Source organism: Hemitrygon akajei, chromosome 5 (assembly GCF_048418815.1).
Source record: "Hemitrygon akajei chromosome 5, sHemAka1.3, whole genome shotgun sequence".
In the NCBI taxonomy this organism is placed as follows: domain Eukaryota; kingdom Metazoa; phylum Chordata; class Chondrichthyes; order Myliobatiformes; family Dasyatidae; genus Hemitrygon; species Hemitrygon akajei.
In genome coordinates, this window is record NC_133128.1 from 95,080,280 (window position 1) to 95,103,679 (window position 23,400).

Genomic DNA, 23,400 nt, shown 5'->3' on the forward strand with positions numbered 1-23,400 from the left:
CTCCTGACATTTCACACTGCCAACCAGCTTTGTGTCATCAGCAAATTTGCTAATGTTACTTTTAAACCCTTCATCTGAATCATTAATGTATATTGTAAACAGCTGCGGTCCCAGCACCAAACCTTGCGGTATCCCACTGGTCACAGCCTGCCATTCCGAAATCGCTACTTTTTGTTTCCTGTCAGCCAGCCAATTTTCAATCCATGTCAGTACTTTGCCCCCAATACCATGTGCCCTAATTTTGCCCACTAATCTTCTATGTGGGACTTTATCAAAAGCTTTCTGGAAGTCCAGGTACACTACATCCACTGGATCTCCCTTGTCCATTTTCATAGTTACATCCTCAAAAAACTCCAGAAGATTAGTCAAGCATGATTTTCCCTTCATAAATCTATGCTGACTCGGACTGATCCTTCTACTGCTATCCAAATGTGTCGTAATTTCCTCTTTTTATAATTGACTCCAGCATCTTTCCCACCACTGACGTCAGGCTAACTGGTCTATAATTCCCTGTTTTCTCTCTCCCTCCTTTCTTGAAAAGTGGGACAACATTAGCCACCCTCCAATCAGCAGGAACTGTTCCTGAATCTATAGAACATTGGAAAATGATTACCAATGCGTCCACGATTTCTAGAGCCACCTCTTTAAGTACCCTGGGATGCAGACCATCAGGTCCCGGGGACTTATCAGCCTTCAGACTCAACAGTCTATCCAACACTGTTTCTTGCCTAATATAAATTTCCTTCAGTTCATCCTTTACCCTAGTTCCTTTGGCCACTATTACATCTGGGAGATTGTTTGTGTCTTCCCTAGTGAAGACAGATCCAAAGTACCTGTTCAACTCGTTTGCCATTTCCTTGTTCCCCATAATAAATTCACCCGTTTCTGTTTTCAATGGCCCAATTTTGGTCTTAACTATTTTTTTGCTATTCACATACCTAAAGAAGCTTTTACTATCCTCCTTTATATTCTTGACTAGTTTACCTTCGTACCTCATTTTTTCTTGGCATATTGCCTTTTTTGTTATCTTCTGTGGCTCTTTAAAAGCTTCCCAGTCCTCCAGTTTCCCGCTCATCTTTGCTATGTTATACTTCTCTTTTATTTTTATACTGCCCTTCACTTCCCTCGTCAGCCAAGGGCGCCCCTTACTCCCCTTAGGATCTTTCTTCCTCTTTGAAATGAACCGATCCTGCACCTTCTGCATTATTCCCAGAAATACCTGCCATTGTTGTTCCACTGTCTTTCCTGCTAGGGTATTGTTCCATAGAACTTTGGCCAGCTCCTCCCTCATAGCTCTATAGTTCCCTTTGTTCAACTGTAATACTGACACATCCAATTTTTCCTTCTCCTTCTCAAATTGTAGGTTAAAACATAACATATTATGGTCACTACCTCCTAATGGTTCCTTTACCTCGAGGTCCCTGATCAAATCCGGTTCATTGCACAACACTAAATCTAGAATTGCCTTCTCCCTGGTAGGCTCCAGTACCAGCTGTTCTAAGAATCCATCTTGGAGGCACTCCACAAACTCCCTTTCTTGGGGTCCAGTACCATTCTGATTCTCCCAGTCTACCTGCATGTTGAAATCCCCCATGACAACTGTATCATTACCTTTGCGACATGCCAATTTTAACTCTTCATTCAACTTACACCCTACATCCAGACTGCTGTTTGGGGGCCTGTAGATAACTCCCATTAGGGTCTTTCTACCCTTAGAATTTCTCAGTTCTATCCATACTGACTCTACATCCCCTGATTCTATGTTCCCCCTCGCAAGGGACTGAATATCATTCCTCACCAACAGAGCCACCCCACCCCCTCTTCCAGTCAGTCTGTCCTTTCGATAAGATGTATATCCTTGAATATTCATTTCCCAGGCCCTGTCCACTTGAAGCCATGTCTCTGTTATTCCCACAACAAGTTGTCTGGCCTTGGAGATTTACTAACTTTCAGCCTTTTCAGCTGAAAGAGGACCTTACTTTCTAAGAACTCCAAGTCATTTAAAACCACCTTATTTTTCTCTACACTTACTGACATATTGCTAACATCTTCATAGGCAAATACTTCAGCAAAATATGAGTTAAGTATATCTACTATGTTCTTCTCTGCATAACTTAACACTACTATTATTCCTAATACCCTTAACTTCCCCCTCGACTTTCCCCCCCACTACTAAAGCATTGAAAATATCCCTCAGGATCAATCTTAGCATTATCAGCAATATCCTCCTCAGCCTGCATTTTGGCAATCCAAACTTCCCTCTTGATGATAGCTTTCATATATTCATATGCCCTACGGTTAACATCATTACTATTTTTTTCTGTATTCCTTATATAGCTATCTTTTCTTCAATAATTTTTATGAATATTTTTATTCACCATGTAGTTGATTTATGGGTTTTTATGGCTTCTCCTGACCTTGGGTATGAACTTTTCCTGCAGTGCGTGAACCAACTGTTTAAACTGACCCCACTGTTCCTCAACTGACTCAATGACAAGCAGTTCCTTCCAGTTTACCTTCTGAAGTTTTTGTAGGCAAAGAATTTCAAACTTTGCCTTTTTGAAATTCAATTTAATGGCTTTGGTTTTTACTGATATACTCTCCCAAAAAACTTCAAGACCAACAATGTTATCGTCACTTGTTCCTAAAGGCTGAACAACTTCTGAACTCAAAATTCTATCCAGATTGTTACAGAATATCAAATCTAGACAGGCCTCCCCTCTTGTTGGTGTATTAACAGGCTGGATCAAAAAACAATCATTCAACAACTCGATGAATTCATTTTCCTATAATCCACTGGGTTCTCCCACTCAATATCTGAGAAATTAAGGTCACACAAAACTATAACATCACCCATAGAATTTGCTTTTTCAATATTCTGAATGAGTATTTACTAAACTCACCATCAGCATTGGGGGTGGGGGACGGGGTCTATAACATAAATCCAATGTTATTCCTTTATCCTTATAGCTTTCAATTCTCACCCAGATATCTTCACTAAATCTCAATTCACCTCCTATCATTAGTAACCTCACATTTAAATTCTTCTATGTAGTATTGCCATCCATTTACTAAATATTTGCAGCATACAGAAAATATTACTTATTGTAGTCTGCAGTAGTTTTTTTAATAATGTAATGATTTGCAGGACTGTCGAGATAGGAGTCAAGACTTGCATCTTAAAATGTATGCTCAAACTGCTGTGTTTATTGTTGGCAAAGCAACCTTTAAATAAAACCACCATCATAATTCTGGTGAATCTCCTCTGCAGCCCTGACAGTGCAATGAGTCATAGACAGCATAGATCCAAAATATTAGGCATTATTCACTTTATATCCAGTTTAATCTCTGCTCTTTGAACCAATCAATGAAAAAAAAATCCACCTAAAGTCTGCCATTCAGAAATACACTTCAACTGCTCCAAGTTTCCGTTGGATTGGTGTCTACAGGAATGGGATTAAAGCACCAGCTCTAATCTGTTTCACCTAGCAGTATTCAATAACCAACCAGGACTGAAACTAAAATGCAATTTTATAACAATTCTGAAGAATACACACATTACAATGAAAGAATAATTTCCATCATGCAGTATCTTAAGGACTTAATCAGTAACACCATCAATTACCAACAGTTGTGCCACCATTAAATGAAACTGTCTCAATACCACTTCTTGCAAACAAATTTTTAAAAATGATGCAATAATGCATGTCCGACCTTTAATTTGGTGCACCAAAGTGATTATCTCCTGGGCAAATTCTCCTGAAGAGATATTCGGGTTAGCCTTCAATGATGAACCCATATGCTCAAACACATGATGAAACTCATCTCGTTTCTTGCCAACACTAACCAAATCCCGAGACATTAGTCTCTCTGAAGAATGGCTTGATGCAGGCCTGGAGGAATCCCAAATACAAATTCACAACGAAATAACTGCAACTGACTGAGGGCAGCCATACAAATATACATATACAAATATAAAAATTCATAATTAATTTCTTAAAATTTTATTTATATAAAATTAAGAACAAGTTTCAGGAGGTGCTTCTTGTTTGAAGAATGCACATGACAATTTCAAACTTCAATATTTCTTAACCAAGTTAATTGCCTAGTTAAGGATTATTTCAGTAATCACTGAAAGAGAAGAGCCACCATCATGCGATCGAGGCCCTTAAATTTTATCAGTCTTCTACAGAGCAGCCCAGAAGTTACTTATTTCTGGAAAAAATAATGATTTACCAAGCATCCTGGGGCTGACTCAGTTAAATCAGCTGCCTAGACCACCTTAACTTGTCTCTTCTTAAAGCAAAAAGCCATGTAAAGGCTGGCAGATTGGTTCTTGATGGTCTGAATTATAACAAAATTCTGAAATAGGTTTAACAAATTTGACTCTTTTAATAATAAGTTACATATTTTTTTTCCATGATGTTAGAATATATATTAAATTTTTGAGGCATAATAGGCTTCATTTTATGCGTATGAATTACGGCAAGACTATGTTCAGCTACCATACTTCTATTCCTGCAGCTAGCATCAAGAAAGATGTTGTCAACAATTAAGGATCAATAAAATTGGCAAGAAGTTAGTGCCAAAAGAAAGAGGATAAGTTAAGCAGCTAGAAGCAAGAGCAAGAAGGCTGCGAGTGAATGGCTAATTTTTTGGAGCAAATGGGAGTTTTTAAACTACTCGGGACTAAAGAGAGGCAAGACTGCGCAGCCGCGTGACGTCAGCCAGTACAGTGCGAAAGGTTTAAAAAGGGAAGGAATCTTCAACGGTTTGTAATTCAGAGCAAGAAGGCTACGAGTGAACGGCTGATTTTTCGGAGCGAAGGGAGTTTTTAAACTACTCGGGGTTAAAGAGAGGCAAGACTGCACAGGCGCGTGATATCAGCCAGTAGAGTGCAGAAGGTTGAGAAAGCAGACCGCCGTATCCAGTGGGCAGTTGAAGCAGGCAGATGAGTGAGAAGCAGCAGAGTGATAGGGCTTTGGCAGTAACGGGACAAGGTGAGGTAGGTTCACCATTGTTTCCCATGGTGGGGGAGTCTAGTACAAGAGGATTGCAGGGCGCCCATTCAGAACAGAGATGCGAAAAAAAAAATTTAGCCAGAGGGTGGTGAATTTATGGAATTTGTTGCCATGGGCGGCAGTGGAGACCAAGTCATTGGGTGTATTTAAGACAGAGATTGATAGGTATCTGAGTAGTCAGGGCATCAAAGGTTATGGTGAGAAGGCGGGGGAATGGGACTAAAGGGGAGACTGGATCAGGTCATGATGAAATGGCGGAACAGACTCGATGAGCCGAATGGCCGACGGGCTCCTTTGTCTTATGGTCTATGGTCTACCTGTGTTAATTGCGGAAAGGAGGAAGTATGTGTGTGAGGCCAGTTTTCTGTGCTCGGTGTCAGATATGGGGGATCCTGGAGTCTCCTAGCCTCCCAGACAGACGTATCTGCACCAGGTGTGTCAAGCTGCAGTTTCTAAGGGACCGAGTCAAGGAGAGTGAGGAGGTGATAGAGAGGAGTTATAGGCAGGTGGTCACACCTGAGCCACGGGACAGACAAGTGGGTCACAGTCAGGAAGGGGAAGAGTCAGGTACTAGAGAATACCCCTGTGGCTGTACCCCTTGACAATAAGTACTCCCATTTGAGTACTGTTTGGGGGGGGGGGGGGGGGGGAGTGGGAAACAACCTAGCTGGGGGAAGCGGCAGTGGACGTGCCTCTGGCACAGAGTCTAGCCCTGTGGCTCAGAACAGTAGGGAAGAGGAAGGCAGTAGTGATAGGGGACTCTATAGTTAGGGGGTCAGACAGGCGATTCTGTGGACACAGGAAAGAAACTCGGATGGTTGATCATGTCCAAGATATCCTGCAGTGAGAAGGAGAACAGCCAGAGGTTGTGGTACATATTGGTATCAATGACATAGGTAGGAAAAGGGAAGAGGTCCTGAAAAAAGACTACAGGGAGTTAGGAAGGAAGATGAGAAGCAGGGCCTCAAAGGTAGTAATCTCAGGATTACTGCCTGTGCCACGCGACAGCGAGAATAGGAATAGAATGAGGTGGAAAATAAATGTGTGGCTGAGGGATTGGAGCAGTGGGGAAGGAATTCAGATTTCCGGATCACTGGGACCTCTTCTGGGGCAGGTGTGACCTGTACAAAAAATGATGGGTTGCATTTGAATCCCAGGGGGACCAATATACTGGCGGGGAGGTTTGCTAAGGCTACTAGGGAGAGTTTAAACTACAATTGTTGGGGAGTGGGAACCAAACTGAGGAGACTGGGGAAATGGAGGTTAGCTCACAAAGAGAGAAAGCTTGTACAGTGCGAGAGGGAGGACAGCAGGTGATAGAGAAGGGATGTGCTCAGACCAAAGATTTGAGATGTATCTATTTTAACGCTAGGAGTGTTGTGAACAAAGCAAATGAGCTTAAAGCATGGATCAGTACTTGGAGATATGATGTGGTGGCCATTACAGAGACTTGGATGGCTCAGGGATAGGAACGATTACTTTAAGTGCCGGGTTTTACATGTCTCATAAAGGACAGGGAGGGAAGCAAAAGAGGTGGGGGCATGGCACTGTTGATCAGAGACAGTGTCACAGCTGCAGAAAAGGTGGACGCCATAGAGGGATTGTCTACGGATTCTCTGTGGGTGGAGGTTAGGAACAGAAAGGGGTCAATAACTTTACTGGGTGTTTTTTTAATAGGCCGCCCAATAGTAACAGGGATATCGAGGTGCAGATAGGGAAACGGATCCTGGAAGGGTGTAACTATAACAGAGTTGTTGTGATGGGAGAATTACCCAAATAACAAATGGCATCTCCCTAGAGCACGGGGTTTAGATGGGGTGGAGCTTGTTAGGTGTGTTCAGGAAGGTTTCTTGACACAGTATGTAGATAAGCCTACAAGAGGGGAAGCTGTTCTTGATTTGGTATTGGGAAATGAACCTGGTCAGGTGTCAGATCTCTCAGTGGGAGAGCAGTTTGGAGATAGTGATCATAATTCTATCTCCTTTACAACAGCATTGAAGAGAGATTGGAACAGACAAGTTAGAAAAGCGTTTAATTGGAGTAAGGGGAATTATGAGGCTATCAGGCAGGAAACTGGAAACAGAAAGGGGTCAATAACTTTACTGGGTGTTTTTAATAGGCCGCCCACTGGAAATTGGAAACAGATGTCGTCAGGGAGAAGTACAGAAGAAATGTGGCAAATATTCAGGGGATATTTGTGTACAGTTCAGTATAGGAACTTTCCAATGAGACAGGGAAATAATGGCAGGTTACAGGAACTGTGGTGTACAAAGGCTATAATAAATCTAGTCAAGAAGAAAAGTTTACAAAAGATTCAGAGAGCTAGGTAATGTTAGAGATCTAGAAGATTATAAGGCTACTAGGAAGGAGCTTAAGAAGGAAATTAAGAGAGCCAGAAGAGGCCATGAGAAGGCTTTGGCAGGCAGAATTTAGGAAAACCCCAAGGTATTCTACAAGTATGTGAAGAGCAAGAGGATAAGACATGAAAGAATAGGACCTATCAAGTGTGACAGTGGGAAAGCGTATATGGAACCAGAGGAAATAGCAGAGGTACTTAATGAATACTTTACTTCAGTACTCACTATGGAAAAGGAGCTTAGTGATTATAGTGATTACTTGCAGCAGACTGAAAAGCTTGAGCATGTAGATATTAAGAAGCTTAATACCTGGAGCTTTTGGAAAGCATCAAGTTGGATAAGTTGCTAGGACCGGACGAAATGTACCCCAGGCGAGGGAGGAGATTGCTGAGCCTCTGGTGATGATCTTTGCATCATCAATGGGGACGGGAGAGGTTTCGGAGAATTGGAGGGTTGTGGATGTTGTTCTTTTATTCAAGAAAGGGAGTAGAGATAACCCAGGAAATTATAGACCAACGAGTCTTACCTCAGTGGTTGGTAAGTTGATGGAGAAGATCCTGAGAGGCAGGATTTATGTACATTTGTAAAGGTATAATATGATTAGGAGTAGTCAGCATGGCTATGTTAAGGGCAGGTCGTGCCTTACAAGCCTGATTGAATTTTTTGAGGATGTGACTAAACCCATCGATGAAGGAACAGCAATAGATATAGTGTACATGGATTTCAGCAAGGCATTTGATAAGGTACCCCACACAAGGCTTATTGAGAAAGTAAGGAGGCATGGGATCCAAGGGGACATTGCTTTGTGGATCCAGAACTGGCTTGCCCACAGAAGGCAAAGAGTGGCTGTAGATGGGTCATATTCTGCATGGAGGTCGGTCACTAGTGGAGTGCTTGAGGGATCTGTTCTGGGACCCTTACTCTTTGTGATTTTTATAAATGACCTGGATGAGGAAGTGGAGGTTTGGGTTAGTAAGTTTACTGATGACACAAAGATTGGAGGTGTTGTGGATAGTGTGGACAGCTGTCAGAGGTTTCAGCGGGACACTGATAGGAAGCAAAACTGGGCTGAGAAGTGGCACATGGGGTTCAACCCAGATAAGTGTGAAGTGGTTCATTTTGGTAGGTCAAATATGATGGCAGAATATAGTATTAATGGTATGACTCTTGGCAGTGTGGAGGATCAGAGGGATCTTGGGGTCTGAGTGCATAAGACACTTAAAGCAGCTGCGCAGGTTGACTCTGTGGTTAAGAAGTCATATGGTGTATTAGCCTTCATTAATCGTGGAATTGAATTTAGGGGCCGAGAGGTAATGCTGCAGCTATATAGGACCCTGGTCAGACCCCATTTGGAGTACTGTGCTCAGTTCTGGTCACCTCACTACAGGAAGGATGTGGAAGCCATAGAAAGGGTGCAGAGGAGATTTACAAGGATGTTGCCTGGATTGGGGAGCATGCCTTACAAGAAAAGGTTGAGTGAACTAAGCCTTTTCTCCTTGGAGCGAAGGAGGATAAGAGGTGACCTGATAGAGGTGTATAAGATAATGAGAGGCATTGATTGTGCAGATAGTCGGAGGCTTTTTCCCAGGGCTGAAATAGTTGCTACAAGAGGACACAGGTTTAAGGTGCTGGGGAGTAAGTACAAAGGAGCTGTCAGGGGTAAGTTTTTTACTCAGAGTGGTGAGTGTGTGGAATGGGCTGCCAGCAACGGTAGTGGAGGCGGATACGATAGGGTTTTTTAAGAGACTTTTAGATAGGTACATGGAGATTAGTAAAATAGAGGGCTATAGGTAAGCCTAGTAATTTCTAAGGTAGGGACATGTTTGGCACAACTTTGTGGGCCAAAGGGCCTGTATTTTGCTGTAGGTTTCCTATGTTTCTAAAACACAGGTCAACCTGTGTGACATCCTTTTTATAGGATGAATGGGTAGAAAACCTTTCCAGTATTCTGCATACTGCAAATTTAAATTTCTCAACTTGATAGCTTTGGGATTTCAATTAAAATAATTACCTTAATTCTGATTAACGTTCATAAATTTTAAGTTCCTTTAATCAAGCACTTTGTACAACTTCTTGCAGAAAATCTGTAATTTGTCAAACACTGTCACTCATGTTACATTCAAAGTAAGTCAGAAAAAACAAATGCAAAATTTAAGAATCATTTTCGTACCTTGTATAATGATCTGGACTTGGTTTCTTTAAAGTCTTCTTGTTAAAGAACTCCTGCACATTCTACATAATTTAACATGACTACACAAACAAGCCATTTAAAGAAGAGTTTCTACTTGTTTTCAATTTGATTGCGCAAGAAAATAAACACATTGATTTTATTAGTTAAGCTTGTGTTAGAAAATGCCACTATTTAATATGTAAAACTGAGGCTGAATAAAAGAAATTTCACACTGAACACTCTATTAAATAGCAATTAAAATTCAATTTTCATGTGCTACTCATGCTATTGAACACTCCTCAGAACAGCTTTGATTAATTCAGCAATCTTCCATTTTAAATAGGTGTTCATCTGCTTCTTTCCACTGTATCAAAGTTAATGTGACAAAAATGCAGGCTCGTTTTCCATCAACTTAGTAGAATTTTCAGATGTTCACTTTCCATTTAACAATGATTCATCCTGTAAACACTGAGACATAGGCAGCTAGGATTAATGTACTACAGCTTTATCCAGATGACAGAATCCAACGACATGATGTACACGTGGAGAGAGGTAATCTGCTGAAACATTACTTCAGTATTTGACTGGTAAATCATTAAAATAGGCTTTAGGAAAGTTTGTTTGAATCATTCAAATGAAAAGTTGATTTCTTTCGGAATATTTTAAGATAAAATAGTATTTTGAAAAAAACTATTACTGGCTTGGGAGAAAACAGGTGACTTTGGATCCCATGTTATTCAAACTTTTCCATCGTTGATATTTTGATCAATCATGGTTGCACAAGGTAGGCTCATCTAGAAAATCGACAGGCATGCAATCCACGGAAGCTTAAGTACATGGATTCAGTAAAGGCCTGCCCACAGAAGGCAGCATCGCAGTAGATGAAGCTAATGCTGATAAGGTTTTAAGGGAATTGGGGCATCCTCAGATTCATGTAAATAATGGGTTAAGGTTGAGTACCAACTGTGTCTGTGTATTCTGGTTTGTGAATGGCTACAGCATGTTTAAGATGGTGTCTCACAGCTGCTTCTTTGGAGTGAGATAAAGGTTAAGGCTGATTTATACTTGTGCGTTGCATCGACGCCGTAGGTGAAGTGTACCCTATGCCATACCCTACACCGTAGGATGACGTGCACCTCTCCAGAAAAGTTACTCACGCGTCGTGGCAACGCAGACTGGAACAACTGTGATTGGTCCACTTGGTAGCATCGCATTTCCTCCTACGCATTTCCGGTTGCTTCTTCTCCACCATGTCTGTAGGCTCTGCATACACTGATGCGAAATGGATGAACCAAATCATCAAATCTACCTGCTGACATGCAAAGACATTTGAAATACATTTCCTCGTTCATGTCTCTCACGAAGGAACTCAACACAGTGGCATAGAAACCCCACCACCAACTAGCATTTTGGCGCACACCAACGCATACTTGCTATGGCGTAGAGTGAGGGAGTTACGATATAAGCTGCGGCGTAGCCCGTATGCACAAGTATAAATCAGCGTTTAAAGCTCACACAGATCCACAAAAGACATCTCTTGACTTTTCATACCTTTTGGTTTCGACAAAAGGCAGTTGATGATGGAGATAAGACAGGACATTCCTTTCTTAATTAAAGCTTAAATTTGGTGGAGTCTCCTATCTAAGCTATTAAGTTTTGCTCTATTTCAGTAGCTGGAATGTCTAAGTGATTGTTCTTTTGTATCGGTGGCCTTAAGAATTGTAACAATTCTGGAAGTCGAGCAGTGAACTTGTTTGAACCTCCAGAGGGATGAGAACACTTCTCCCCCGATGTCTGGACCAAGTTCCTTTGCCGGCTGAGCTCAAAGAAATAAACTGGTGAAAAGTAACGATCTTTTTGTGCTGTGGTTATTTGGTCAGGCAAATTTAAGTTTATAATGCTGCCTGGATGTTGGTGACTAGCAGTGGTGTTCCATAGGGATCTGTTCTGGGACCCCTCCTCTGAAAGTTTCAAATGACTTGGATGAAGAAATGGAGAGCTGGGTTATTAAGTCTGCAAATTGTGCAGGAACAGAGCCATCTTAGGGTCCAAGTACATAGATCCCCCAAAGATGCTGCACAAGTGGACAAGGTGGTTACATTGTATGGCAAGTTCATTAGTCAGGGGATTGTGTTCAGGACCTGCAAGGTAATGCTGCAAATCTATAAAAACCTCTGGTCAGACCACACCAAGAGGATTGTGTTCAGTTTTGATCACTTCATTACAGCAAGGATGCAGAGAAATACTGAGGGTGTAGAGGAGAGTTAGCAGGATGCTGCCTGGATTGGACAGCAAATCTTATGGGGAAATGTTAAATGAGCTTTTTCTTTTGAGCGATGAAGGATGACCGACAACTTGATGGTGGTGTATAAGATTGTGGAAGAAACAGATAGAGTGAACAGCTAGTACTTTCTTCTCAGGGCACCAATGGCCAATATCAGAGGATATTTAAGATGAATGGAAGAGAAGTTAAGGAAAGATGTCAGAGGTAAGGTTTCTGTTTTGAACAGAGAGTGGTAGGTGCCTGGAATGCACTGCTGAGGGAGATGGTAGAGGCTGCTACAATAAGGATATTTAAGGTTATTAGATAACCAGATAGATATCAGAAAATGGAGGGTTGTGGGCTGTGTAGGAAGGAAGATTAGTTGTGGAGTAGGTTTATATTGTTCTGCACAAGTGGAAGGGACCGTGCTGTGCTAAATTGTTCAATGTTTTATCATCACATACGAGTCCGGTGGTGGAAAGTTTGACATAAATGGCTAAAATTGATCAACAATTTAACTGTTATTTTGTGCAGCCACCACAATGGTATCAGGAAGGCAAGTTGTTCTTTCACTGAATTCTTCTGGTGCATGCCCTTGCTGTGTAAAACATTTTAATTTTCTTCTTCAAAACAATGTTTCACAATTCCATTAACAAGCTTGTTTCATATTGACATACATGATGAAGTAAGCGAGAGAATACTGAATTGATAGCCAGAATCTCACTTCAGAGGTATAGCATGGGCAGAGGAACATACAAAGCCAACATTAGTTTCTTCACGTACAGTGCAAATCATATGCCTTCCACCCTTCTGCTTTTTTTTAAGTTCCAAAATCAGCTGGATACGATCTTCAATTCATCTGCCATTGTGCTTTACAGTTGTGCATTCAGTCGTGAACTGACACTTCAGTTTACTATGATTCACCATTCTGAATTTGGAGGCTTCACTTTGAAATACCTCCTATCATCTTGCTTGCTTTGACAATATTTCAAGTAAACAATAGCTTGAAATCTAAGTAAAGAGCAGGCACAGAAGTTATCTTTAAAGAAACATGTTTCATGCTGTGATTCACATTAAGAGAACTATCTAGTCCATCCTGATTGAAGGCATTGATGCTGAATTTGAACTCTTGATCAGTAGTACGGTTTGGATTTATTTTCTGAACTGCATAAAATACTAGTTGATTTAGAAAGTCAAAGAAAAGATTTCCTCAATTGCTCCAGTCTTGAAGTTTGTTAATATGATGCGTCTGAGAAATGCAAGTTCCATTTAGTATTGCCATTTTGATAGAACAATTCATAAGTTGCTCTTTTCTCTCACAAGGTAATTTCACAATATGAATTCTGGTTTAAGTAAAGAACTCCTGCTTGTTGAAAGGGCTATTTCATTGGCAAAGTTGAGAAGTCCATTATAATGCATGGCAAGGAGGAAGGTGCACTAGATTGCTACACAAAATTGCTGTCCGTTCCATGAATTTTTCAAAATAGGGTTCCCCTTTGTAGTCTTCATTTGGATCATGACAAAACTAAATTTATCCAACATCATGCAGCTTCTTCGATAACCAATCCAACCAAAATGGATCACAGGAAAAAATAGGAAGTTCATACATAGAACATAATTCTGGCAACATTAAAAATTCTTTGCTTGATATACTCGTATTGCACAAATGAGAAATATCCAAATGGTAGAGATTTAATCTTGAATGTTTGTAATGAGTAGTTTAATTTCAAAGTACATTTATTATCAAAGTGTGTATACATTATAAAACCTTGAGATTTGTCTCTTTACAGGCAGCCACAAAACAAAGAAACAAAAAAAAGACTAACAAACACCCAATGTGCAAGAGAGAAAAAAAACACAAACCATGCAAGCAATAAAGTAAGGAAATACCATTTAGTATGAAAATGAGTCCTCAGACATGAAGTCCGGAGCAGGCCACAGCCTCAGAACAGTGAAGAGTGAAGTAAACATCATGGTGAAGTGTGCAGAACTAGCCCGGCCTTTCCCTCTGGTCCCGACACCCTGCTTTTTCAATCCATCTGGCACTGTATTCAAATCATTCAAACATTCCTCATTCTGGGCCCTGTTGCATCGATATGCTCTTGACAGAGTATTTAGTTCGAGACCAAATATCTGCTATTTTAAGAGCACAGATTTTTGATTTATTTTGTAAGTTGGAGAGAGCTTTCGCCCAATCTATCAAAAAGAGTAGAAGCAAAACTGCTTGATATTCAAGAGATCTTCAGTTACTTTTTATACTGAGTTGGACCTCTTTATCCAAAAGGGTTTCTATTACGCAAGGAGAGCCTGGAAGAAGCCAAATACATATCTCATCCGTCGGTGTTTTTAATTGCTTGAATGCACAGCAATTACGTTTTCTGTATGCAAATAATATTCTTTGTGCTTAGAATCCAACTGCTTGGTAAACATTCAGGAAGAAGCAACATGCTAATATTCCTTATTATACATGAATTTCTCCTGATTTTTCTCTTTTGGTGGAGAATGAAGGCTTTTGTAGAACTTTTTTGGAATTAAAAAAATGGGAGTTTCTAGCATCCCAATTAGAAAAATCAATTAAGGTATGATAAGCTTTCCTGTATCAAGTGCAGTCGAAGGTACAGTTTGCATTCTGATTTTCCATTTCAATTTTCATTTGGTAACAGTCTGCTTTCTGTGAGGAAAGAAAATTACTTAGAAATAATTCAAGCCATTAGATAGGTACTAAAAGGAGCATGAAATTTCTTTATTCAGCCTCATGTGATCAAAGAATTTAGGACAATACCTGTACTTGTTCACAGTCTTCTTCATGTCTAACTTGATGGTCAAGGATTCAGTTGTATGGTCTCTCTCATTATTAACAACACAATGTGAAGCTTCCATGTGATAAGACCCATGGTTTGATCGCTTAGTAGTACGAGTATCATCACGCCGGTCCTTAGAACGGTTTCTGAACTCTTTTCTCCTTTCCACTCGCTCCCTGGTGGCCGAGGTTGCTGTATATCGAGGGCTCACTTCTTTCTTGCCTGCACGTGGAAACCTGTCGGAGTAATGCTCAGGAACAACATACTTGCTTGTCGCAGAGTAGTGACCCTCTGCTTTGTTTGCATCAGTACCCGACCTGCTGCTGTTACTGTGAAAACGACTCACCTCTTTAGCACTCAAGGAGCCAGTCGTATATTCTTTATCTTTACTTGAGTATCTTTGCTGCCTTTCACTGGAAAAGCTCTGATGGTGCTCAGAAGATGAGTGCATTTCAGGATACTTCTGTGAATGTGCAAACCCACTCTTTACTTGCACAAACTCTTCAAAGCGATCACTGTTACTATACCAGTTTCTTGACACATCTTTAATACGTGCATTTTCAGAGTCATTGTATAATGCAGAAGTGTAGGGTTTTTTATTATGAGGCATTTTCTCTCCTCTCCATTTTAAATCTCGTTCATGATCTACTGCCTCAAGCTTTCCTGGCACCCAGCCTCTTCCAGATGCTTCTCTGTACCCTTTGACATCATTATCCTCAGGATACCTGTGTTGACATAAAGCAGTTTACACTTGCAGTAGAGAAGAGAATGAGAATTACATTCTGATTATTTGAAGTACATTTGGGAGCAATGCCTTGAAAGCAGTGATGTGTCAGGTTACTAGTTTAACCCTTTATCCTTCTGAAAGCCACACTGCGCTATGCCAAGGCACAGCTTGTAGCCACCAATCTGTTCTATTTCAAAACAACTAAAGAGTTGATCATTTATATAAACCTACACTCTTACTTTCAGATTAGGACAAAGGGTTTTCCCAATTTCAAACTCTCAACTAAAAATAAAAGAACAATTTATAACGTTGAAGTTCTATAGCAAAACATAATATCCTTAATGGTTCAATCCCAATACCTCTTCTGGTAGGTGCTCCTTTCCAGAAACTCTTCAGACCGTCTTCCAGGAGACCGTAAAGAACTTGAGTGCCTTTCCTCGTGTAAACTGTGACTTCTGAAGCCTTCAGGGTCACGCCACTTTTCTGCACCGGCATAAGTGGTGGTACTAGGTCGATCATAACAGTTGGATTGTGAATCACCTCTAACAGTCTTTGACTTTTCATCAGACAACTTGTAACGAGTCAAGGTTTCTGCACTCTGATTATAATGCTGGTCGTCGTGGTCATTACGCCATACATCACGATCATGGTGACGTTCACTGTGGCCATGGTGACGATCACTGTGACCATGATGCCATTCATGGTGCCAGCCACTGCTCTCATGACGCTCATCATGATCATGGTATGGATTTTCTTCAGCAGATCTCGAAAGAAGGGCATGAGATCGATTTTCTTCTCTCTCCTCTGGGTAAAAGTTTCTCTCTAACGCATGATCAGATTCCATTCTTCTTGCAATCGGCGAAGGTTGTCTATACTCAAAAACTTTATAATGAATGTTACCATATTGTGCAACTTCGGATCTTGATTCTGCAGTGCCTGCTTCATTCCATTTTTCCTGTTGTCCCCTCCACTGTGTAGGTCTTCCTGAGCTTTGACTGAATCCTCTTGACTCACTATTATGTGACGGATAAAATGGTCTCACAACATTGTATTCTTGGCTTCGTCCACAGTCTGGCGAGATTAACCTACAATGATTTGGAGAAGATGGGATATTTTGGTACAACTTAAAAATATAACAAAAATGAAGTCCCTCACTCCTTTTTTAAGTTCTTTTTAGCAGAAAGATTAATTCTCACTTTTGGATTATACTGTACAATCACATATCAAAAATGATAATGATGCAATTGAAATCCAGAAACATTAAACAAGGTAATAGGTTTTATTGGAAATATCAACAGCACAAAATAGTTTTATGGACTATGATCCTTGACCTGGATTTGATCATTGGTCAAATACCTGCAATTTTCATACCCAGACGGTTATTGTCAATCGAGGCTGCACATTTTTACTGGGCAGCATTACTTAACTTGATATTGCAATCACTGGGAAGAGTATATTCAACAATAATAGCTACTGCCATATAAAAGTGGAATAATCCAAATGCTTTTGCTGCTCCACTCAGAAGAGAAAAACTCTAATGCTTCTTCTGAATACATGTCATGTGTTTAAACATATGATTCAAAGTTGGAGCCACACAAAAGAAACTGCCATGACAGGAAATTAGAGCACGTGATCAAAGGTGCCAAACTCTAAGGTTGAAGTCTTTGTTTCACACCAACCACACAGACAAGATCCAAAAAGATTGTTGCTCTATTTCTTCAGAGAAAAACAACATCTAAACCAACAAAGGATTTGCCATTGAATTTTGAGAGTTCTCAAACAGCAATTACAGAAACAAGCATGGAGATATCTACTTCAGTTACAACTTTCAAATTTGTGCGATGTAAGTGCAACTTAAATATAAAAAGTTGCCTTCATTTGAGGAATGCAATTTCAAGTTCAAGATTAATTGTTATTCAACCATGCCAAACAAAACTGTTCCTCCAGGGCCTAGGTGCAAACACACCAACAGTCACACGAAGCACATATAATTACGATAGCAGTAAAATACAATCACAAAAAAAAAAATCTTCCAAGTCCCTGAGTGTCATGGTGGTTGGTGCAAGGGGTGCTGTCCCAGAACCATGATTCCGCAAGTACATGCGATGCTAATGCAGCTGCAGACTAATGCAATCCAGCTCGTCTTCTTCCGAGAACATTGGATGGTAGCACTGATGAGAAGGGCATATCTCCAACCCACCTGCGCCACGCTGCCACTGGCATCTGCAAAAGACAACACTGCGGCACGTGGGCCTGGTGAGCGCAATTCATGAACCCATGCACTCACCCGCCGTTGTTCTCGCCAACAGACAGTGAACCAGACTTGCAGTATTCTTCTTTACTAATGTCCAACAGGGTCTTGCATTTAGAAGAATAACATCCAGGACAATGACTTACACTCTATGTTGGACAGTATATCTCTTCCATGCATTGAGTCTGACACCTTCCTCCTTGGGTGACTTAGCAGGCAACATGGTATAAAACAAGTCCCACAAGGTACCTATTATTTTATAGAAGAGTTGAATTAATGTGCAGGCTATTCAATCCTTAGAAAGCACAGTAAAGAGCATCGTATCCTTTCAAGTTTATCTTCGGAACATTTATTTTTGTCAATGAAATCATCATTCAGTGCCCTTGTGAAGATGCTGCTTTCTTGAACTGTGAATTTGTTCTTATATTCTGCAATGAGATGTATTCAATAACGAGGAAAGGAAGACGCATGAACACTCCTTTTCCCATTTGTCCTTCTGTGCGGAAGACGACACCGACTTAGTCAAACACTGGAATCTTTCTGCAGTACATCTTGTAGTCCAGATCTTTAATGAAGGTTTACATATTGTCCCAGATTGATGCTTTGCACCTCAGATTTGCTTTGGCTACAGCCATTGAAGCTAGCAGAGGGTATTCCATTCAAGGTATGAAGCATTCAGTAAGTCGTTGGAGAGGCTTTTCAGAAACAGGAGGCAAATTTCATGCTGCTGAATGTGTCCTGGAAGCTGTGAAGTTGGTCCAGTTGAGTTTTTGATCCATGATGGCCTCTAGAATGACACCAACTGTTGAGAAGAGGCTTATTGGGTGCTTTTGATTGCCATTACCCGACACTTAAATCACAGGTACACCTACCCACATCTTAGCATAAAAAGGCACAAGAAGAGGTTTTAGCCTCGCACTAGAAGGAAGTTTACTGACAAAACGGTTGAGGAATGTAGAGCTGAAAAGTGTGTCTTGGGAAGTTTCGCCAGGCCATCCAGAGGACCTGGAGGCAGAATGACTGCCTCTCAAAAGCACACAAGCCTCTGCTAACACCTGATAATCATGCAAAATCATTTCTCATAATCGACAATGAGAATCTTGACGTATTTTCCTACCCCAAACTTAATCAAGTAGCAAAGAAGTATATCTGCCACAAACCATCACCTGTCATGTATAATGGAGATGAAAACTTAGGCCAATGTTTACATTATTTGGCTACCTTCCACACCCAGTGTTTCTTTAAGGATTACAAAATTTTACATGAGTCAAGCACAGGTGCTATGTAAACGTAGACTTACAATACTCTCAGGGACCAGACCTCAGACAAGCCCCAAAAGTAGATCATTCAATCATGGAAGAAAATCAATTACATAATTAAGTGAACCATGATGTAGATTAAGGCAAGGCATTATATATTGATAAACTTCAATGACTATTGAGCTTTATAATAGCAAACTTGGTCCTCTTAACCTGCACCATCCTCTGAGACACCCCAGTAGCTATAACCTCACAACACAAAAGTGAACTTTAACTCAATCTCAACCCAGAGGGCTGAAATATTCAGATGTTAATATTAGGAGTAAACAATCTTCCTTTTTGGTGGCTCAGGCGTAGTCTTCTGTGTCAGAGCCCTACTGAAGTTTGGGAGAGACAGAATAAGAAAGGAGCAGCTTCAGGGAAGGCAAGTCTTCTTTCAGATGTGCAGGCACGGTAAGTGTCAGTGTCAGAGGCCTACACTCAGCAGTAAGTAAAAGGAAGGTAGGGTCAAACGGAGTGTGCCAACGTTAGAGTGAGAAGGCTTTGTCTTAACAGTGAGAACAGGCACAGATAAGAGGCAAGCTTTTTTTTCTTGTTGACTGTAAAGTTTTGTGTTTTTTTTTAAATATAGCATAGTCAGGGTGGAATGCTCCTCATGTCAGATGTGTGGTGCACCCAACTACAGCTCCTGACTGACCAGGTCAAGGTTTTGGAGTTGGATGCACTCAGGATCATCCGGGAGGCTAAAGACCTTATAATTGAGACTTTTGATGACGTGGTCACACCCAGGGTACTGACTTCCGACAATAACTAGGTGATCACCAGGAGAGATAAAGCAGTCGGTGCAGGGAGAGCCAGTGTGGCTTTGTGCTGGGCTAGTTGGGTCTTACCAACTTGACAAGTTGATCAGAGAGACTGATGAAGGTAAAGCAGTGGATGTTTTCTACATGGATTTTAGTAAGATGTTTGACAAATTCCTTCATGGGAGGCTAAACCAGAAGATTAAAAGGCATAAGATCTGCAGCGAATTGGGTATTTGAATTCATAACAGGCTTGCACATAGAAGACAGGGTAGTTGTCGAAGGGACTTGTTCAAGCTGGAGGTCTGTAACTGGTTAGGGATCTGTGCTGGAACCTCTGCTGTATGTGATGTACAGTGGCATGCAAAAGTTTGGGCATCCCTGGTCAAAATTTCTGTTACTGTGAATAGTTGAGTAGAAGATGAAATGATCTCCAAAAGTCATAAAGTTAAGATGAAACATTCTTTTCAACATTTTAAGCAAGATTAATGTATTAATTTTGTTTTGTACAATTTTAGAGTGAAAAAAAGGAAAGGAGCACCATGCAAAAATTTGGGCACCCCAAGAGATTTGAGTTCTCAGATAACTTTTACCAAGGTCTCTGACCTTAATTAGCTTGTTAGGGCTATAGCTTGTTCACAGTCATTGTTAGGAAAGGCCAGGTGATGCAAATTTCAAAGCTTTATAAATACTCTGACTGCTCAAACCTTGTCCCAACAATCAGCAGCCAAAGCAGTTGCCTAGCACTCTGAAAATTAAATGATACCCACAAAGCAGGAGAAGGCTATAAGAAGATAGCAAAACATTTTCAGGTAGCCATTTCCTCAGTTCGTAATGTAATTAAGAAATGGCAGTTAACAGGAACGTGGAGGTCATGTTGAGGTCTGGAAGACCAAGAAAACTTTACCAGAGAACTGCTCATAGGATTGCTAGAAAGGGAAATCAAAACCCCCGTTTGACTGCAAAAGACCTTCAGGAAGATTTAGCAGACTCTTGAGTGGTGGTGCACTGTTCTACTGTGCAGCAACATCTGCACAAATATGACCTTCATGGAAGAGTCATCAGAAGAAAACTTTTCCTGCGTCCTCACCGCAAAATTCAGTGTCAGAAGTTTGCAAAGGAACATCTAAACAAGCCTGATGCATTTTGGAAACAAGTCCTGTGGACTGATGAAGTTAAAATAGAACTTTTGGCCGCAATGAGCAAAGGTATGTTTGGAGAAAAAAGGTGCAGAATTTCACGAAAAGAACACCTCTCCAACTGTTAAGCACAGGGGTGGATTGATCAATCATGCTTTGGGCTTGTGTTGCAGCCAGTGGCACGGGGAACATTTCACTAGTAGAGGGAAGAATTAATTCAATTAAATACCAGCAAATTCTGGAAGCAAACATCACACCATCTGTAAAAAAGCTGAAGATGAAAAGTGGATGGTTTCTACAACAGGATGATGATCCTAAACACATCTCAAAATCCACAATGAACTACCTCAAGAGGCAAAAGCTGAAGGTTTTGCCATGGCCCTCACAGTCCCCCGACCTAAACATCATCGAAAATCTGTAAATAGACCTCAAAAGAGCAGTGCATGCAAGATGGCCCAAGAATCTCACAGAACCAGAAGCCTTCTGCAAGGAAGAATAGTCGAAAATCCCCCAAAGAATTGAAAGACTCTTAGCTGGCTACAGAAAGCATTTACAAGCTGTGATACTTGCCAAAGGGGGTGTTACTAAGTACTGACCATGCAAGGTGCCCAAACTTTTGCTTTGAGCCCTTTTCCTTTTTTATTCTGAAACTGTAAAAGATGGAATTTTAAAAAAGTAATCTTGCTTAAAATATTAAAGACATGTGTCATCTTTAACATTATGCCTTTTGGAAATCAGGTCATCTTTTACTCGCTTAGCTATTCACAGTAACAGAAATTTTGACCAGGGTGCCCAAACTTTTGCATGCCACTGTATATTCTGTAATGACCGGGATGAAAATGTAGATGGATGAGCTAGCAAGTTTGCAGACGATACCAAGATTGGTGGATTTGTAGATAGAATACACGACTGGCAAAAACATACAGTGCAATATATATCAGTTGCAGATATGAACAGAGAAATGGCAGATAGGAGTTTAACCTATATAAATGTGAGATGTTGCACCTAGGTAGGGCAAATGCAAGGAGACGGTATACTATTAAGAGCAAGACCCATAACAATGCTGCTGAACAGAACAATCTTGAGGTCTTTAAAAGTGGCTACACAGGTCGATAAGAAGGCTAATGGAATGCTTGCTTTTATTAGTCAAGGCATTGAGTCCTAAAGTCAGGAAATTATGTTGCCACTTCTTAGAACTCTGGATAGGCCATGTTTGGAGTATTGCATACAGTTCTGATCACCCCACTATAGGAATTATTTTAAGGCTTTGGAGAGGCAAAAAAGGTTCACCAAGATGCTGCCTGGTTGAAGAGCATGTGCTATCATGAGAGGCTGGACAAACTTAGGTAGTTTTCTCTGGAGCTGTGGGGGCTGAGTGGAGATCGGATAGAGGTGTATAAGATTATGAGAGACATCAACAGAGTAAACAGGGAGTATATTTTTCCCATGGTAGAAATATCTAATACCAGAGGGCCTGAACTGAAGATGAGAAGGGTAGGTTCAAAGCAGATTCTTACTCAGAGAATGGTGGGTGCCTGGAATGCACTGCCTGGTATGGCGGTACAGGCAAATACATTAGAGGCTTTTAAGAGACATTTACATTGGAACATGAATACAAAGAAGATGGAAGGATATAGACATTGTGTAGATAGGAGGTATTAGTTTTTAGGGTTTATTTGATTTTCTTTTATATCTGGTTCAGCACAACATGGAGGGCCAAAGGGCCTGTTGCTGTACTGCACTGTCCTATGTTATTGAAAGGAATTAATAAATTTAGGGTGAAAAAAAGCAGCACAGTGTAAAATTAAGGTTATCTGATTCACGTCTACCCTTCATTAAGTAATTTACTGACCGTTTACTTTTCTCCAGATGTGGTTTGCACCAAGATCCAACTTAATTTTAGAGACATCTTCACTATAATTCTTCTGCACTACTGGGAAACCAGTATCTTGCCAATTGCTTGCTGAACTTGTACACTTACTTTCTATAATGCATGCATTTGGATTCTAGCTTTTCCCAGTCTCTTGAATTTTACAATATTGTTTTTTTTCTCCTTCTTGTATAGCAACGACAAAGCAGGTAGAGCTGCTGGCACACAGCTCTAGCAATGCAGGTTCAATCCTGGCTACCAATGTCTGTATGGAGTTGCATACTGTACAATCAAGACAACTTCAGACCACTACATCCACACTAAACCTCACCAGACAGAACATGACAATTTGTTACAACTGTCAGGAAGCAGAAAAAGAGTCTGTAAATGCATACTCAACAATTCAAGAACAGCTTCTACCTTATCATAAATTTTCACTATTATAGCTTATTTGAATTGGAACTGGTTGATCATTTCAACATCATGGTAGCACAGTGGGTAGTGTGACACGATTACAGCTTGGGGCATCAGAGTTCAGAGTTCAATCCTGGTGTCCTCCCAGTGGAATGCGTGGGTTTTTCTATGGGTGCTGTGGTTTCATCCCCGTCCTAAGACATACCAGTTAAAAGGCTAATTGGTCATTGTAAATTGTCCTATGATTAGGTCAGGGTTAAATCAGGGGTTGGGTGCTCAGCGGCGTAGCTCAAAGGGCTTGAAAGGCCTATTCCATGCTGTACCTCTC

At 40.8% G+C, this 23,400-nt stretch overlaps 1 protein-coding gene across 3 annotated transcripts in view; it reads right to left on the reverse strand.

Annotated features, from left to right (window-relative positions):
• Positions 1 to 23,400, reverse strand: part of LOC140728005 (BCLAF1 and THRAP3 family member 3-like) — a 71,528-nt gene that overhangs the window by 33,570 nt on the left and 14,558 nt on the right. For all 3 annotated transcript variants that reach the window (XM_073046091.1, XM_073046089.1, XM_073046090.1), the window contains exons 3-5: positions 15,699 to 16,424; positions 14,594 to 15,337; positions 3,715 to 3,893 (exon numbers count right to left, since the gene is read on the reverse strand). In XM_073046091.1, coding sequence (XP_072902192.1) covers positions 3,715 to 3,893; positions 14,594 to 15,337; positions 15,699 to 16,424 — 1,649 coding nt within the window. The remainder of the gene's footprint in view (positions 1 to 3,714; positions 3,894 to 14,593; positions 15,338 to 15,698; positions 16,425 to 23,400) is intronic.